The sequence below is a fragment of the Centropristis striata genome, chromosome 4, assembly GCF_030273125.1.
Source record: "Centropristis striata isolate RG_2023a ecotype Rhode Island chromosome 4, C.striata_1.0, whole genome shotgun sequence".
In the NCBI taxonomy this organism is placed as follows: Eukaryota; Metazoa; Chordata; class Actinopteri; order Perciformes; family Serranidae; genus Centropristis; species Centropristis striata.
The window spans coordinates 38,297,160-38,316,956 of NC_081520.1; the positions used below are offsets into that span (position 1 = coordinate 38,297,160).

Below are 19,797 nucleotides of genomic sequence, written 5' to 3' on the forward strand. Positions count from 1 at the left end.
TGAGGCTGGTCACGAGCTCAGTGCAGGATGTTGTTGTTTTTTTTTTTATCAAGATGTTTATTAAGATCAACTTCTGTATTTGACAGTGATGGAATGTAACTAATAAATTTGATACAAAGTTCATGTGAGTATTTGCGAGACTCGCCTCCTCTCAAAAACTTGAACGTAGACTATTTGTACATTCAGCAATATACGACTCACATTTGCATTTTAGACTGTCTTCTGCCACCATTTTGCAGTAAAAATGATCGACTGCGATGCAGAGTTTAATTGGTGGATGTCACACTTGGGGCGGGAGGGAATGGACATGGATTGGTCTAACAAACGACTGACTTTCACCCAGGAGAAAGGGGTTCGTGTCCTGTATGAAAACAAATGAAAATAACTTTTTACGTAACTTACATTTTTTACGTAATTTCCGTGGCTCTCGTCACCCTCGTTCGTCATACCAGGAAGTTTTTCTTCCCTAAAACCTAGGTCAGTGTTTTTGTACAACAAGTTCTCCAACATAAATGTTAGAAGTGGTGCCAGTCAGTACCACAAATTACGGCACATAGACACGTATCGCGGCTCGCGTTTTGTGGCACATATTAAGCTAGCGTGGCTTTCGCTACAACGGTGTTATAAAAGACGATAAGGTAAGTTACATTCAAAAACGTAATTCATGTAACTTACTTAATGAATGTAACTTAAGTTAAAAATGGTTTACTTTTGTTTTCACACACGACATGAACCCTGCTCTCTGGATGAAAGTCTGCCGCTTGTTTGACCCATCCACCTCCTGCATACGAGAATCTGCACTTTCAAACTTCACTTGGCTACCTCAACAAGATGGTGGTGGTTGCATTACAGCGGACGGTGAATTTCGTAAATATAGCTCGTTTTTCGCTGCCTGTACACATGACCTATATTGACGTTTGTGACAAGATAACAGGCTGTTTTGTAGCCTAAATTCACCAAAACTGCAGCCTTTTTTTACAACCACGAACCGTACGTATGTATAATGATACTATTTTTAAATCGCTTCTCTGTACCGCTCATTTTGGTATTTGCATGTAATATTACTACCACTTCACTAACCAACAGTATTAAAAATGAGTTCCAACTTTACCAACTACAACAGTAAAATGCTTCTTACATATTATTCACAAGTAATCCAATAATATATTATACAAATGTTCCACTCATAGGGCCCAATTTTCTATATTACGGCTGACTATGGATACATTTGATCCTTCAAGATCATTTAGCTAATAATACCTAATCACATGTAAGGACTCTTATTTAGTGGCAGCACTTACTGCATACTTGGTTCAACTCCGCAGGGAAGCATTTTCCTGCTTGCAGTTTCCCTTTACTGAGCAGAGCATATTTTGTTTAAAGGGATATTTTGGATGAATGGATGAGCTTGTATAAGATATTGATCTGGTGGTTGTTTTACCTACAGTAGACGGCAGTCGGCACGTCCCTAGTTTGCAGACATCGACAGAAATACCGATACAGAAGCTAAGCAACGTGCTGCTGTGAACAGGGGGAGCAGCAAAACTTATTTTAGCCACTTAAATATATTGAAGTAAGTGTACACAATACTTGATTTTGGCCACTTTACCCTGCCATCAGACAGTCATTTCTATTTTATATTCAAAGCCACCAGACACCTTTGACAAAAACAGTATGTTTACCTGCCAGAAGAGTTGCCGCTCTACCACTTCCTCAATCGACAAGTTTGTTTGTGCTATTGTGTGACTATGGATTTTTCAAACAATAACACAAGCTAACCAATCAAAGCAATGGTAGACCAGAAGCTCCTATCTTCTGTGTTTTTTTTATTTGATTTTTATGTGTTTGTATATGGAGTGTTGTGGCTTTGAGGAGAGCAATGGAAACAGTTTCAGCTCTCCTCATGTAAACTTACCCAGGGCCGAGTCACAACAAGGTGAGGTGGTGAAACAGAAAAGAACAGAACAGCTCTAAAGGCTTCTGCTCCTCTCCCAAAAGGTTTTTGGCATGCACGGTGAGAGACAGATGATTCATCCAATCACCTGCCAGGCATTTTTTTTTAAAGTGTCTGCCGTTTTCATACGGTTTCTAATGATGAATCTGAATGATTGTTCTGTAAAACAAACTATCTGGTGGCATTAGGTTCTTACCTGCAGAGTTGAAATGTAACTAAGTACTTTACTACTACATTTAATACTTGAGTATTTCCATTTATGAAACTTTATACTTCTACTCCACCACATTTTAGAGGCAAATATTGTACGTTTTACTCCAATACATTTATCTGACAGCTTTAGTTACTTTCCAGGTCGAGATTTAATACAAAATACGAACAATGTACAATTATTACTCATAACAGGATATTAAGTAGTTCAAACTTATTGTAAGTCGCTTTGGACAAAAGCGTCTGCTAAATGACATGTAATGTAAAAATGAGCCCTATCTTTACAAAATTAAAACGCTGCTTATATAAATGCATCAATACAAATCTAATAATATATTTGGTATATATAAAACAATTTAAGTGGGTCCATTCTGCATAATTAGTACTTTTACTGAAATGATGATGATACTTAATAAGTGATACTTAAAGTACATTTTGATGCTGATACTTTTGTACTTTTACATTAGCAAGTTTTGAATGCAGAACTTTTACTAGTAGTGGAGTACTTTTACAGTGTGGTATTAGTACTTTTACTGAAGTAAAGGATCGGAATACTTCTTACACCACTGCCTGCCTACTGTAGCTAAAACACTGACTATGGATAAGTAGCTCATACCTCACTTAAAAAAAATCAAAACTATTATAACCATTTAATGTGCTGTCAAAAATTTGTAGCTAAAGCTAAATAAAAGGATTATAAAGGTGAAAAGTGTACACAGCTGTGATAAATGCTACAATCACAATGTAATACTTTAATACCACTCATTCAAAAAGTCTGAATACAGGCATTAACAAAGCAAGGATTAGAATAGAAGACTAAGAATAAGTACAGGGATAAAGTTGCATGGCTGCACTTGACAAAGGAGTGCAACTCTGTGCATAAAACTCACGTTAAGTCAAAGTGTCATAACCCAGAAAAAAACAAGTAGTGAACTCAAAACAAGTTTATTCTAAGCAGTTTGCTAAAGGTGGTTGACAAGAATAATGTGTGGTACTTCATTTACACAGCAGATGAAAATGGACGCCCAACGAGCATATCAAACGCCTCGTTTCTATGAAGCTGTCAAGTTATGTGTGGTAACACATCACACATTCTTTCCTCGGGCGATGCAGCAGTTCTGAATTATTAAGAGATAAACACGAAATACAATTCAGACTACAGCATTGGGGACAGTCCTGGCCGGGGCTGGATGGAAATGACTGCTTGAAGAAGAGTTATAAGGACCAAGACTAATTCAACATGGCACATCCTCCTATCTGGCACATATGAAAGATAGACTGAGCTTTAAAGTATTGTGGTCATCTAAATCAGTAGTTCTCAACCTTTTTGAGTCGCGACCCCCAATTTAACATCCATGTTGTCCGCGACCCCCGCTCACTGAACAGAATCTCACACGCACAGTTCAGATCACCCAAAAAAAGAAACAAAATGACCAAAAAAGGAAACAAAATGACCAAATAGACACAAATTGACCAAAAAAAGACACACAATGACCCCAAAAAGAAACAAAATGACCAAAAAAGGAAACAAAATGACCAAAAAAGACACAAATCGACCACAAAATGATCAAAAATAGACACAAAATGACCAAAAAAAGACACAAAATGACCAAAAAACCCCACAAAATGACCAAAAAAAGACATTCAGTGACCAAAAAGACTAAAACACATGAACACTTTAACACAGTGGAGACAGAGCTGACTTCCAAAATGATTTGGCGACCCCCAGAAATCATCTCGTGACCCCAACTGGGGTCCTGACCCCAAGGTTGAGAACAGATCTAAATGACTGCCCTACCTATTCACATGTGCAATAATAAGATAAGTAAAGATCACATTTGAGGGGAAAATGTGACTCTTCAGGGCTTGTATCAACTCCTTGGAGTATTTTACGACTATACTTTATGTATCACTTAACAACTCAAAAATGCAATTTTTCACTTTATGGGGTCTTTTATATTCATACAGTGGTATTATCACAGTCAGTGATTCAAAGCAGTCAGCCCCGCATGTCAGTGCCACCAGAGACTTTAAACAGCGGGGAGTCCTGGTCTGTCTGCCACTACAACAGACTGATGTCTCATTAGAAAGACGGGCTGTACTGTACCAGAGGACATTATAGAGACTTGGATGGTAATGGGGTGTCTTCTAATAGTCAGGCTGATCAAAATCATGCAGTTGAAAAAGCGGCTTCTCTGTGGACCAAATCCAATTATGGCGGGGAGTATACCAGAACATACAGAGTGAAAACTGAATGATTGATGAAATGAGAGAACGCTGACATGTAGTTTTTAGAAATCTGCAGCAGTCAGTACACAGTAGATAATGTAGAACTATCAATACTGGTGTATCCGCATTCATAATCTGAATAGTTCTCTACAAATGGGGCAAAACAAAGCGTTGCAAATTTAGTAAACGTGCCAAAGCATGGCAGCGAAAACCACCCCAGATGAATCTTTTCTGATTTATAATTGATTTTGATCTGGTTTATGGTTTTGTATAATTCAAAGGCGCTCTGTCTCTTGACATCAGTCAGCAAAACACACCATGTCAGAGTTCAGACAAGCCAATTAGCATCCAACTGGGATCTGTTTGCATGCAGCCAGGCTCTGAAGCCAAATCCACTCAGTCATGTTTGAATTGTGGAAAACATGTTTTTCTTCAGAAAAGAAAAAATGTTGACTTTTTCTTCTACTTTTTACATTTTTTTTTCTTTATTTGTATTTGCTTCTATAAAAAAATCACAAAACTGTGGCGAGCAATCCTCGGCGGGCCAAACTGCTCCAAGCTAATGAGGGGGGAATGGAGGAAATAAAATGTCCAGCGGTGCTTTGATTGGAGTGAGACTGGAATGGAGAGTTATGACACTGTTGAGGTATTTCATCATTTTCACTAACAACTTGGATTGCATTCCCCCTCAATCTCCAACAAAAAAAAAAAAAAACACAACACAGCCGCTAATGAGCATTATTGTTCCAAACTCTGTATTTCTGGTCGTACTGGGAGCACGCTCTCGAACACGAGGCCCACGGCTGAGGGCCAGTTGGATGCATAAACTCACCTCCTTCTCTCCACAGATATTGCTGATGATGGAGTTGGAGGCTGGACTGGCAGAGGGGCCGAGGACCGCCACCACCCCTTTCGACATGATCTGGCACACTGGGAGAAAACAGAGAGGGGGAAAATGAGGACTGAGGAGCGATCGGAACCAGTGAGAGAATAGCCAGTCGGTGCACTCCAGGAAAGTAAAGTACAGGCTTTATTGAAGAATCTGAGTCATTTAAAAAAGGTCCTCTTCAGCCAGATGATAATGGATGCACATGCTGACTATCTCAACCTCTAAACAGATAGCAGCCTGAGCCAGCGCTTCTACTGTCTCAGGGGAACCTGAACCTACACGTGTTAATGAAGCCTGTGCAAGGCCAAATGCATTTGTCCACGTTTAATATTCCTAACGTGATACACATGCAGAAAAACCCTATAGATGTGGCCCTCGAGACTTTAATAGTTTGTGGGAGGAACCAATATTCATATAACAGACTTTCACATATGGAGACAGAAAGATGTAGAAATGGGAAGAGACGCAGACAGATAAACAGAGTGACAGACAGTGAGAAAAGGCAGAGAGACAGAAATAGTGACAGGCAGCAATATCTGGAGGCTTAAAACATAAAATCTGGTATTTGAACATTTACACATGAATGCCATAATATCCCCAAAAGTGACACACACATCTCATCTTGTTTTCCACATTCTACATTTACAAGAGCTGATTTAAAGGCTTTACCTTTGGGGACGAAAACATATCTTTAAGACGGAAACATTTCAGGCAATGTGAGTTTTACTCCTCTGTGATGTACACAGGCCATATGCTTTAATCTCCCCAACAGAACACCATTTCTTGTGAGTTTATAATCCCTGGCTTCTAATTAAACCGCTACAGTCAATGATGTGAGGCAGACACTAGTACAGACACTACACGCCGTTCATGTGTGAGCACGTGTGCACTCGGTGAGCGTGTGCGATGATAATTTGGTGTCGGTTATTGGGGCAAATATGGAGCATTAACCAGCTACGTGTGTGAAAAAAGGAAGGGGGGACGTTTTTGAGCTTCTGCTGTGAATGCAGAGGCAGTGAATCGAATGATTAATAAGTAATCCCTTAGTTGCCCATGGGGGCCTGTAAGACATGAACACACCGACACCTTACACAAACACTCACATACACGTGTATGCGCACATTTACAGTACCTGCACACACATTTGCACCTGTCTGCATGGCTTCACCAAATTATAAAGCTGAATGATTTGACTGCCAGCCAACATGCTCCTGGCCCCTGTGACACTTTGATTTGCTCCCTTTCTGCACGGCTGGCAATGCGTGTATGTGTGTGTGTGTCAGAGATGGAGAATGAGCGTGAAAACTCTGTGTCAAAACTCTTCATCCGCACCAAAGTTTATTCGTCAGTGCAGGGACATTGCTGTCTGTGTCAAGGTGCCCATTAACGCTGTGATTTGTCAAAATTGCACCGTGCCTCTTGCCGCAGTCAAATTAGGGTCAGAAGGTTAGTAGGCCGGCTGAAGTCCATTTACTCCGCTTCACATTGATTTTCAGCGATCAATACGAGCTATTGGAACCTTGGAATGAGAGAGGGCTGTAATGGGTTTGATTCAAGTTTGCTGGTTACAACAGGATGGACCGAATGACAAACGTACAATACAAAAAACACTGAGAGACAAAGCCAAAACACCTCCACATAACATGCATGCAAACAAACAAACAAAAAATGAAGCTTATATGACACTCATCCAGCTGCAGATCATGGTGTTTTCCTTCAAAACCTGAATGGTTTAAGACATAATTATTGCCATAGTACCATATTAAAAAAGCAAGCAGGCCACCTATCACATTAGCAAAGTGTAAGTAAAGTGATAATTAATGATATTTGACATGAAATAGACCTGATGTGGTTTTTTGTTGTTGACCTTCTAGTTCTAATAATAGATGTGGTTCAAAAAGCCTTTTACAAGAAGCCTGTTTTTGATGAAAATACTGGAAGTTCATATTGTTCTGATAATTGTACTTACAGCATCTGATCTAATATGAAAGGCTAATGTGCATTATGAAAGGAATATAACATATTTAGTACATGTTTCTAAAAAAAAGCAATGTACTGGAATTCGTGGCTATCCAAACAAAATTCTGATCACTGAGGAATAAACGTGATGTTAAAAGCCATGTACGTCCTGAATCGGGTGGATGGGAGGGGAGGTAGACGGCCCAAACAAAAAACAAAAGTTTTTCTGGAAGTGGTGTTTTTTCAAGCCTGACCTTTTTCGTTTTTCTGAACCTTAGCAGAGTAGTTTTGGTGCCTAACAGTTTTACAACTGTAACATGTTTAAAAGCGTGATTGTGATGTTTCGAACAGCTATAGTGTGTTTAAAACACTGATCGCCACGTGTTTACAAAACCTTAAAAGCAATTGTCACATATTATTCGTAAATCATAAAAATCAGACAACTCATACTGCAAAAGTTTTCATCAGAATTAATAAGAAGCCGTTCATGAAAATATCTTTCAATAACACTCATGCATGAAACAAAGTTGTGATTTTTCCCAACTTATGTCTTTGAATATCTGGTTCTGTGCAGAGATAATAAAAGATGATAATGAAAGGGCAATTAAATGGTCATGAACGTTCATTTATGCACAAATTTGCTCTTGTTGCGCCTTGTAAATCAGGTCATGACTGTTTGTCATTTGTGTACACATTGCAGCACTGAAGCAAACATTTGCATGTGTTACGTGCAACCTGGTCTCACAGAAATCCGTGAAATAGCCACGGATTTCGCTTAACTCAAAATCCGTGGAATAGCCACGGAATCGCTCACGGACGACACAGATTTCGCTACAATGCAAGTTAATGACAGTCATATCCCGTGGCTATTGGTTTGTTCCAAGTCACGTGACTTTCAAGGTCCCAGCGGTCAGAACAAAAAACATGGCGGACAGTTCTCTCTCAATTTTTAGTGAAAAATCAATATTTTGACTTAGTTTCTGCATAAAAATGGATTTTGATCACATTCCTAGCGAGAAATATATGTTTTATTTTCTAAATCTTCACTCAGAGAATGTACATAATCACTTTGTATGTTGGAATAGCCACGGGATATGACTGTCATTAACTTGCATTGTAGCGAAATCCGTGTCAGTTTCACGGAAATTTGAGTGATTCCGTGGCTATTTCACGGATTTCTGTGAGACCATGTTGTCATTTGTGTACACATTGCAGCACTGAAGCAAACATTTGCATGTGTTACGTGGCTTTATATGCAATATATAACTGACTGGTTATAACAGTCTGGGGGAGTCGTCCGTTTAGGAGCTGCATGCTACACAGGCAGCAGTGGGTGCTTGAAAGGTGGGGGTGGGACTTGTCTAGGCAGGTAGAGGCCCCTGTGTGATATTTTCATCTAACTGCGTCCACTGATCCGTCCCTAATCCAATTTCTGCCTCTAATTACACACACACTTTCACGCACAAAACATTTGCACAATGCAGAGACGATCCAGCACGCACACACTGGCACACTTTACCCACATGCAGGGGGGAAAATCATGCAGACACACACATAAAAACACAGAGGAGAAACCACATTTAGGAAGGGTTTGTAGTTTAACCAGGCAGAGAAAGTAATACAGTTTCTTGTTGTTGCGGTAAGTGAAGCAGTGTTTCCATGGATTAAGCGGCAGCACTGAAGCTCTCTGGTTTGTGAAAGTGGAAATGTGTGGTATTGAAAATCAATCCCCACACTTCTTGTCATAGCTGTTTGTATTGGTTGTTTTCTGCAGACACACACTGTGCCGTATTGATTTTGGATAGTTTTCATTAAAAATTTAAAAAATCAAACCAAGAAACACTGAGGTGTGAGGCAACAAGTCACCACCAAGTACACTGATGTCATGTGTAGCTGTGTGTGGTTCATTGATATAACTGATAACAAATAGCTTCGGTAGCTTGTGCTAATGGAACCGTGATTCATTTGTCACATCTGTGTGACAAACTGCACGAAATCTCTTAATGGCCCGTTTAAAAAAAGTCCATTCTGTTCAAGGTTGTCTCCGTTTTGACGCAGATGAAGTCGTTTTTTTTAGTTTACTCCTTTTCACAGAGTGAGAGCTGCCAATATATAAGAGAAAATACAACCAGGCAAACTAATATAAACACACCATTTGACGTCTGCAGCTATCAAAGTATGACAGCTCATTTTGCGCTCCTGCACCGCAGCAGTCTGTCATCTATTTTCAATAATTTGTTTGCTTCTGTTTGACCAAAATATTGTTAAACCAGACAGACTTATCTCTGTGTACTTGGGGGAAGAGTGTGAGGCACAGAGTGAAAAGAAGACAGTAGGGTGAATTGAAATGACAGGCTTGCTGATTTCAAATTGAGAGACTCTTTCTCCGTCTTTTCTCTGACTCAACACACATATAGACCAACCAGACCAGCACGCTTTCTCTTCACAACACCAGCATTACTTACTTGTTTCCCCCATCTCATATTCACTGTCTCTCAGCAGTTCAAAGATGTCCACCTCCAGCTTGCCAGTGGTGGAGCGGTTACTGCTCCTGTTGATGCTGTCTTTGGCCAGCGTGATGGCCAGACGCTCTCCTCTGCTGCACTCCATAGGGTCATCAAGGATGGCAGCTGGGCAGAAGGGAAGAGAGGAGAGGAGTCATGAGTTGCAGTAGTGAGAGAAAAATACAATCTTTTTGTGTTTTTCATACATTAATGAGAAGCTTGGTGGCACATGCTGTCAACAGTGAATCAGTGTGAGGACTGCTCATGTATTTAAGGTGAGACACTTTTGGTAACGCTTTGTAATAAGGTCCTTAATAACCATTAATTAACAAGTAATAAGGCATTGTTCTCGCTTTAGATCCGGTAGTTGCAAAAAGCATAGTTAACTTATAGTTAACTTATAATAGATGAGCAATAAAGTATATTTTAATATCAATAGGCAAACAAAATAAGATTAATAAAGGAATGGCAAAGACATAATGAGTGGGTCATGGGTGTTTGTAATGCCATTATTAACACTTATATAAGCTTATAAACACACAATAATGTTAATAAGCATCTTTTAAGGAGTTACAAGGGCCTTATTACTTGTTAATTAATGGTTATTACAAGGACCTTAATATAAAGCATTACCGAACTTTTTTTAATGTGCTGCTGAATTTAAATGATAAAACTTTGGGCAATTTTGCTTCAATAACACTTCTTTCACACTAGGGGAGAGAAAAAAATCCGCAATGCACATGTAGTTATTTTTCTCTATTTGTGTCCTAAATTCACAAAAAGTTTTTTTTTTTTTCCAATAAAGCCTAATCTGCATATTATAACATAAAATGCAGAAAACTTGCAATACAAAACATAATTGCCTTAATATAAGTACTCAACTCGGGACATTTCATGATGACATCTCATTAAAGTTTTTACCCTGTTCCTCTTTAGCATATTGCAAAATGTATGAACTATTACCAGGGTTTCTGCTAGAAACACTGATTACAATACATATCTTTAAAAGCTGTTTTCTCAGTTTCTTCCCGGCTGTCAGAAATCTCCACTTCAGTAGCACAAAATACATACAAACACATATAATTTTCAGTACAGATATTCTGAACAATTTTTCTGAGGCTTGGTAATGTATCGATATCATATTGACGTTGTGATATGAGACTGGACATCGTCTTAGACTTGGGATATGGTAATATCGCAAGGTTTGTCTTTTCCTAGATTTAAAGGCTGCATTATAGTTAAATTATGTCATTTTCAGAACTTATCAAACTGTTCTAGGTGTTCTATTATTTGCCTTAACCCACTTAATCAATATATCAACATTACTTATGATGATTTTTTAAAAATGTCTTTGGGTAAATATTTTGCATAAGTATAAATAATCAACCCTACAACCCTGTTTCAATATTAATGCTGAGGTATTTGGTAAAAAAAATATATTGTATTATTTGATTTTCACCACATTGCCCTGCCCGAGTTTATCATATGTCATTTATCACCAGATTTATAGAACATTGTATTTCTACAAACATGGCAATCTTTGTTTATAGTTTTTTTATGGCTGTTGGCAGTTTTTTGTATTTTGTGGTTAAAAGAGATATACAAAATTTCCTTTGGATAAACTGACAGACATATACACTGAATATTAAAAAAAATATATATGGCTTTATTCAATGTTAAGATTTCTGTTCTTGAAACGTATATAAGATTATAAAATAATGATTAATTTGTGAATTCAAACATTATAAATTCAGAAAACTTGTAATACAAAAATAACTGTTCTAATGTAATTAATGAACTGGGAGACCTCTATAAGTGATATCAGTGAGTTAAAATTTTATTTTTGCCTGCACTGCCTTTTGTAGTTTATTTAAAGCCTTTTTTTCTGTTACATCTACAATAAAAGTTCAATCCACTGAAAGCTGCTCCCAAGGTGTAAGGATTTATTAGCACTAATACTAAGGTGACATTTTGTGCACACTGCTCTCCATTAATCTAGAGTGCCTACTATGGCAGGCATTGTTGTTAATAAATCCATACACTTTGGGAGCAGCTTTTAGTCTGCAGAACCTGCTTTTGTTCTAAAGCGGTGAGTGCTTTTTAATGTAAACATCTGATCTGTATGATGAAAGTCTGGAAGCTTAAAAGCCTTAAAATCATAAGAACACTGCAACAATATCAATCCCTTACATGCTGATATTTCCAAGACAACAACAGGAATATGCATTCATAACACACTGTTCACTGCAGCAAAGGCATTCAAAACATCTGTTTATCTTTCATAGATACAGCAGAGACTTAAAACTCGAGTCACTGTAGCAGCTTTACAGAGATGAAGTCTACTCCCAAATGTAATCAGTTTGTCACACAAGCATTAAAGAATGATGAGACAACATGTTATACTAAGAAATGATTCAAACACATTCTGTATGCAGTCATGTTTTCCCTTTATTCCATGATAATTATCAGAAAAAAACTCGATGTCTGCCTTGTATATGGATTAGCTAAACCAATTATGAAGAGTCTGGATGCAGATAATGCACTCTTCTCATTTTAATGCAGGGAGAATAATGTAATTCCACCACTATAAAACTGTAGAGATTGGGTATTTAAAAGGTTTTTTATCCAACCATTGTAGATTATAACTACAGAGAGGAATATTTGTATGCATTTTCTGAATAGATGTAGTAATATTAAAGATGTTTAGGCACCGGAGGGATTTAAAAAAAACCTTGATGTATTTTGTGACCTTTAACAGCACATATGTCAAATTATCATCATGAGCAATTAGGAAACGTAATGTGTTTTCTGTGTTCAAAAGAGGAAAGAAATGGGATGACATACTTATATGTACAGAATACATTTTATTTATAGGTCTGACTACTTATTTTCCATAAAGATGTGAAAAAAAGTAATGAATTACCCACATATCAGATTAGTTAATGACAGGCTTAATAGGAATACGAAGCATGTTCGATGGCATATGAACTGAATATAACGAGCCAAACACACTCAAACAAACTCCCAGAAGACACTCACTCACAAAACCATGGCTTTATAGAGACTAGACTGGCTTATCTCTCACTATGTTATCAAGCTGAGGACACACTACACAACTTTCACTGTCTTTACAGATTTGGAAAAGACTTGGAGGACAAACTACATGACTGGCTTCAGCAGATTTTTGTATTATGATTGAAAGACTGGGGATCACACACTAAACAACTGTGCCTGATGAGGGATCACACACTACATGATTTGTCAAACCGACTAAGCCAACTGAACGCAGCAAACTCCCGCGAGGGCGACAGTTCGTGGCGGTAATGCACCAATTTGTTGTTTGTCAACCTGCAATAAAACTTTAAGAAGAAGAAGAAAAGGAAGAAGAAGAAGAGGAAGAAGAAGAAGAGGAAGAGGAAGAAGAAGATGAAGGAGAAGGAGGAGGAGGAGGAGGAAGAAGAGGAAGAAAAGGAAGGAGAAGAAGAGGAAGAAGAGGAAGAAAAAGAAGAAGAAGAGGAAGAAGAAGAAGAAGAAGAGGAAGAAGAAGAAGAAGAGGAAGAAGAAGAAGAAGAAGAAGAGGAAGAAGAAGAAGAAGAGGAGGAGGAGGAGGAAGAAGAAGAAGTCAAATGCTGAGCAAGCTGCTGTTGTCTGTGCAGCTATCTGCTCTGAAAAAAACTTTAAGAAGAAAGAACGGATTATGATATATGGTATTGACTACTACTTCCTGTCGCTCTTTTGATGCTACTTTCCTGTGTCCCACCCTCTTTTTCATTGACTGTTGGCAACACGTGTTTGCAGTGGGATCCCTAATCACTTCACACTATCCGATTCGCCTCAAAAAATTCAAAATGTTTGATTGACTCATTTGAGGCGGCTCAGGTCTGTTCCCCTCACTCGTAACAGATTTTTGTGCCAACTAGCCATGCCGACTGTCTCCAACTATTGCAGACTGGTGCAGACTTTTCCCAACTGGGAATCGTGGGTAAAATCTGGCAAAAAATCTTGTAGTATGTCCTCAGCTTTTAGCAGTGATTATACCTCATGAGGAGGAGTCTCACAAAAACAACCTGTTTCTTTTCTGAAACTGTGATGTGATTATTGAATTTAGGAACAGTGGTGTAGGCCTTTGTTGTTGTTTGTAACCTTTGGATTTTCACAATAAAATAAGTAAATCAAGTGTGATGAAGTATTAGAGGTGGGGGGGAAAACGATACAGCATAGTATCATGATATTTTGCGTGGCAAAATAATGAATAATGAATCTGCTGATTCACACCTCTATGAAGCATGGTATGTTATTTTTTAACCATTTCTTAATTGACTTTACAATTAGTACATTGTGATATATACCATTTCCAGAAACTCTGTGATGCTAATGGTGGCAATGACACAATGCAAATCCTTTCTGACCTGCATTCAATCGAATACAGTACAAAGACAAGATAAATGCCGAAAATAGGAAACACTTATCGTGGCTACAAGAAGTCAGTACTTTTTCCAAGATCACTCAAGAGCCTGGCAATTACTGAAATAATAATTCAAATAATTCAAACATTTCATATCAGCCAATTAATTGTGTTTCAGCCCAACTGCATGAGAAACCAACATTTATATGAACTTGTACATACCTCAATAGCTTTAAGTTCATGGGTAGAAAAGAAAACACTGTAAAATGAGCAGCAGATGTGTGAAAGAAGCATTCTAATTAATGTAATTAAACTAAGTTCACACCAAGGTTCACAAGTTAAAGAGATAACATTTACAGCTGAAGAAGAGGCAGGAGATAAAAGTAACATACCCTGAAACGTGGGAAATTAATAATGCATAAAAAAAATACAATTAAGGACAACTTGGCTGAAAGGTAAATGTGCTGTAGACTATCCATTAAAGAGAAAAAAAAGCAGGTTGAGTGTTGTAACTTGGAGCCTAATCACATCAGACAGAGACGTGCAGAGCTGAACACGGAGCTGGAACGTGTTTGAAGTAACCTTTTCCCTGCTGATCACACAGTTGAATAAACAACAACTAGCTTGAGCTTTCAAAGATGAGACATATCCACTCATCTGATATGATCATGGGGAGTCACAGCAAGCTAATACCTACAACCAATTAAAATGCTTTGCCAAGAGTAAGTGAGCAGCAGTGACAGTTCATCCAAGGTACTTGTCTCTGTCTGATGGAAAAGCTGTGGACAAAAGGACATATTAATTTTTTCTTTAGTCACTTAAACGGACTCCCTCTTGATCCCGTATAGGCACGTAGGGCTTTCCAAGTTTTAGATTCTTTAAAACTCAAATATAAAACCCTACTTCATAAATATTCATCGTTCAGCTCTCTCTGTCCGTGGATCAACACTTCAAATCCGGAGGAAAACTGATGGAGATTTATGTCTACACAGCAGCAAGTTTAAAAAGTAAGGTTTCACCCTGATTTCTTGTCAAGATCATGTCTAAAAATATGAGATCTCTCTGATGTGTAATTTTACCATATCCATGTCTTACACCCAAACACAGCAGTGTTACATGCAAGCTGCTAATCAATATCTTTTATTTATTTATAATGGATCAAATGACTTCATGTACTGCATGTAAAAGGGATCACAGAAAATTCCTGACCAATGCTCCACTTGACTGCTTTAGTGTCTTTCAGCTCATTGTTTCAGTTTATGGCCCAAAGCTTTTCACTGCTGTTTTCTGCACTGTTTTTTTTTTTCTTTAACAAAAATGTCTTAAGACACAACTGTAAACAACAAGTTCACCATATGAGAAAGTGACAATATTAATGTTAACAGCTTCTTTCCATTGCACCACGTGGACCAAAAAAGGTAGTTATTACAATTGAACAAAAGCAAACCTTTCAAAATAATAAATATAAAAAAAACATTGTATGCATGTGTATGTATCAATAGCTAAGACATATAACTATATTATAGAATTGAATATTGAATCACTGCTCAGCCTTCCATTTTTTTCCAGTTGCCTCTGGGTGGTATTGTAGAAAAAAAAAAAAAGTCAACATTACAAAAGAAATGTCAATAAAACTGTTGACAGGAAACCTCCAAATGCAAACAAGGTCAATATAATTATTTCTAGTATGAGCTTTTTATCCATGGAAGTTTTATAATTGTAAAACTTTCCTTAAGCGAGAAAAGCGATTTAAGTCTGTGATGTCATCACTATGTAAAGCTTATGGTCCAATCAGGAATTTGGAGGAAGAGAAACATTACTGCACATATTCAAAGAGCTGCATTTTGCATAGATTAAAACCATAAGCTAGAAAACTTTTTAGGTGTATGTGCCAGGTGAGCAATTCTCACTGGACTGAACAGGCGCCAGTTTAGGGTCCAGTATGCAGTTCTTACAAATCAAACAGCGCTACCATCTCTAGTATTAGCCATATTAGCTATTTATGTGTTTTTGTGATCTTTATGTTGATGAGGATGCATTTTATTTCATGTTCCATTGCTCCGTTTACCTGATTTTGGTCGTAAATTGAGTTTGCTCTTTGTATAGCGACTAAGACAGAGAACACTGTATCCAATATAATAAGAGCTTTATGAAATTTCTTCCTTTGAACTGGATCTGTATGTTATTGTAACCACGTTGCTAGCCGTGTCTTGTCAGCCCATATGGTGCAAGACAGTGAAATAAACAAATCAATCAGTTAGTCACAACAGAGAATATCTGGTATGACACATAAACAGTTCCTTAGTCAGGTGAGTTTGCAATATAAATATTAAATGGAATAAATATTGTGTCTGCTGTCATAACAGCACAGTGTTTCCTATGACGTCTGTCTCTCTGAGGACACTTCAATGTCATTCTACGCTGTAACTTCATCTTCTTGTGTCATGTGTCTTCCGTCAGACACTATCTTCTATTGTCTCTCCATCTCATTGAAGACGATCAGAAATAAGAAATATCAATAAAATGTCGTGAATTATAATAACTTCACTGCTTTCGTACACAGTGAAAATTGAGCCACACATGGGTGTACGCCCACTGAATTAAACCTATAATTCTGACATGTCTTGGTCTCACAGGGGTTGACATTTGGAAATTGTCAATACATGACAGCTGGCAAACAAGCCAGGCTGTTTTCACACAGGGAAAACATGAGCTGGCCCTTGATCCATCGAAACCAATCAATGAGTAGCCCAGAGGAATGCTGAGGCGTAGCGGGCTGTGGACTGTGGAAGACAGGCTCAGTGAAGAGTAGGTATGAAATGAGAATTCCTACGAGGTAACAGCGCATAACAGGAAAATGATCTCATGAGGCTTTTTAGCATCTCTCACAGATGTGATTCTTATGTGAACATGTCAACCTCTGGCTGATTTTAATCACCACAGCCTTTAACGACAAACAGCATCAAACCATAACGCACAAACTGTCTTATTGCATGGAGCATGTATTGCTTTTCACCTTTTTCAACACCTGTTTTGATAGACACACACCACAGACACACAGATAACTAAACTAAAACTAACTAAAATTAAAGTGAAAATGTCCTTAGTTTTCGTTTTTGTCAACTTTTTTCATTCATAATTCAGTGTTTCTATTTGAACATGCAACACATGGTAAATATGTTTACTGAGACTGGGAACTAGAACCAAAATTCAAAACACCTGGAACTGTAAGAGTTAAAAACCTTATTGGGGCTGAGATGAATAAACCAAAGGAAATAAAGGCAAAATTTAGTATGATCTATTTGAATCTGGCACCCAACATATAGCCCATTACAAAAAAACTAAAACTAACACTAAAACTAATAAAAACTAAACTAAAACTAAGCATTTTCAACAAAGAAAAACTTAACCAAAAATAGAAAACTCACTCTAAAAACTAATTAAAACTAACTGAATTTGAAAAAAAAAATTCACAACGAAATAAAAACTACAACTAATGAAAAATCCCAAACTATTATAACCTTGACACACACACACACACACACACACACACACACACACACACTTGTACTTCTATCTTTGTGAGGGCCCTCATTGGAATAGTGAATTCCCTAGCCCCTTACCCCAACCTTTAACCTAACCTTCACCACCACAACTAAATGCCCGACCCTAACCCTAAAACATAAACCTGATTGTAACCTTAACCCTAAAACAAATAGTCATGCGGCTAAGCGAAAAAAAGGGGACACGCCGGACAAAAGCACCAAATTTTTCCCACATGCTCTCTATCACCATAGGTTTCAATTTTTGGTAGGAGCCACTTCATCAAGATTCCGGAACGGATATGGCCCCCATATAAAGTCTATGAGAACCAGTATATCTTCCAAGCCACTTAAAAGGTCAATCTTGGTGTCAAAAAATACATTTTATGGGTCAAGGAATCATTTAAAGTCTGAACTCTCAAACAAGCTTTTAAAGAAGTGAGGACCGGCCAAAATGTCGTCACTTCACAAAATTGTCCTCGCTCTGTTGGTTAAAAACATGTTCTGGTCCTCACTAAGAAGGTACAACAACACACACACACACACACACACACACACACACACACACACACACACACACACTCATTAAAGTTTCCTCCACTTTGAGTCCTGCATTTAGAGCTGGAAATTATCCATCCTGAACATGTCCTTTACACCAAAGTGGCAACACATTTAAAAATTCACTTCCTGCAGTGTCCTCACCTCCTCTCTGCTTATTCCTTCTGAGCAGACAAATCGCAAGAGATGGGGCCGTCTGTGAGGTGTGTGTGTCGGGAGAAAACTGAAGAACTGCTGCCAAATGTAACTCAGAATCAAAGCAATACGACCTTGCACAGTGTCAGAGGTCCTGCTCTGTGAAAATTAGTAATGAAGTCCCATTGTAGAACAAACAGATGAAGGTCCAAACACAGGCTGTGCGAGTGACGCTTTTTGTGACACAGAATCTTGAAGTGTCTCTGGAAAGTGGCGGCCAAGGGTAAAAAACTCATTATCCTTTTGAAGGATCTGCTGGCTTCTCCATTAACTCGATGGCTGCATCTCTCTTTCCATCAGACCAAGTGCTAAATGCAGATCAAATGAACTAGCGCTTCACCTACTGTACAAGGTAATTAATGGTAATGTGCTCTCCAACTGGAGGGCTTTGATTGGGGGAAAAGCTATTATCTGAGAGGGAGAGTGGCGGAAACAGTTCAGAGGGACTTAGCCTTTGATCAGATAAACGCTTTTAAAGAATATGGATACTGTAAAGTGATTTAACATGGCGTTCATTTGAATTGGAAGTCAATATATGTGTTCTTAGTGGTTATTACCTGACTGACTGCTTCTCTTGCCTCAGGTAAATGAGAAGCTAGAATGAATTTGCAGTGAGGAATGAGTGCACTGATGCGACACATGCCATTTTTCAAAGTACCAAAAGTAATGAATTGTCAAAGTATTGATATAAAGTAACACCTTTTATCCCAGCATGTCCAGAACCTATGTGAGTTACAACTTTGCTATTTGGCTATATGGCTTGATTCAAAGAGTTTGACCTGACTTTATTCAGGCTTGTTCCAGGCGTCCTCTGGTAAAATAAGTCAGCCTTCTGTCTACTTACAGTATACACTGAGGCGTTTTACTATACCGAGGAGTAAACACATGTTTTTATTCAAAACAATAGCCTCTTAGTTTTTTCTGTTTAATATGATTTATATGATTTTCTGTTTAATATGATTACATTTTAGCTAGTTTAAACGATTGTTTTCATAGTAGCATTTTGTTGTAGTGAGAGCATTTTTTGAAACTTGACTTCATTGATAAAATGACCTGTTGGATAATCATAGCTGCATGAAACGTTTTAAACACAAACTACAGACTATAGAGCTTTCAGAGGATGGATGGTGTTCAGGGATATATTGACAATAACAAGTTTCTTGCAGAAATCTCCAAAATGTCAAAAGCACCAAATCAGTATAATAAAGGCCATCAACCCAAAAAATAGCTGCAACAATGTATGAGACATAATTGAGCATGGAAATGGCATTCGTATTCTTCAACCATAATGTTCTAATCCATTAATACACATTTTTAAGAAAAACTTGACACACAGTGCTGCCAATTTACTG

General features: G+C 38.0%; 1 protein-coding gene across 1 annotated transcript in view; it reads right to left on the bottom strand.

The window, feature by feature from the left end:
- Positions 1–19,797, bottom strand: part of grik4 (glutamate receptor, ionotropic, kainate 4) — a 441,808-nt gene that overhangs the window by 183,390 nt on the left and 238,621 nt on the right. Inside the window, exons 4-5 of the mRNA XM_059330837.1 lie at positions 9,707–9,871; positions 5,226–5,323 (exon numbers count right to left, since the gene is read on the bottom strand). Coding sequence (XP_059186820.1) covers positions 5,226–5,323; positions 9,707–9,871 — 263 coding nt within the window. The remainder of the gene's footprint in view (positions 1–5,225; positions 5,324–9,706; positions 9,872–19,797) is intronic.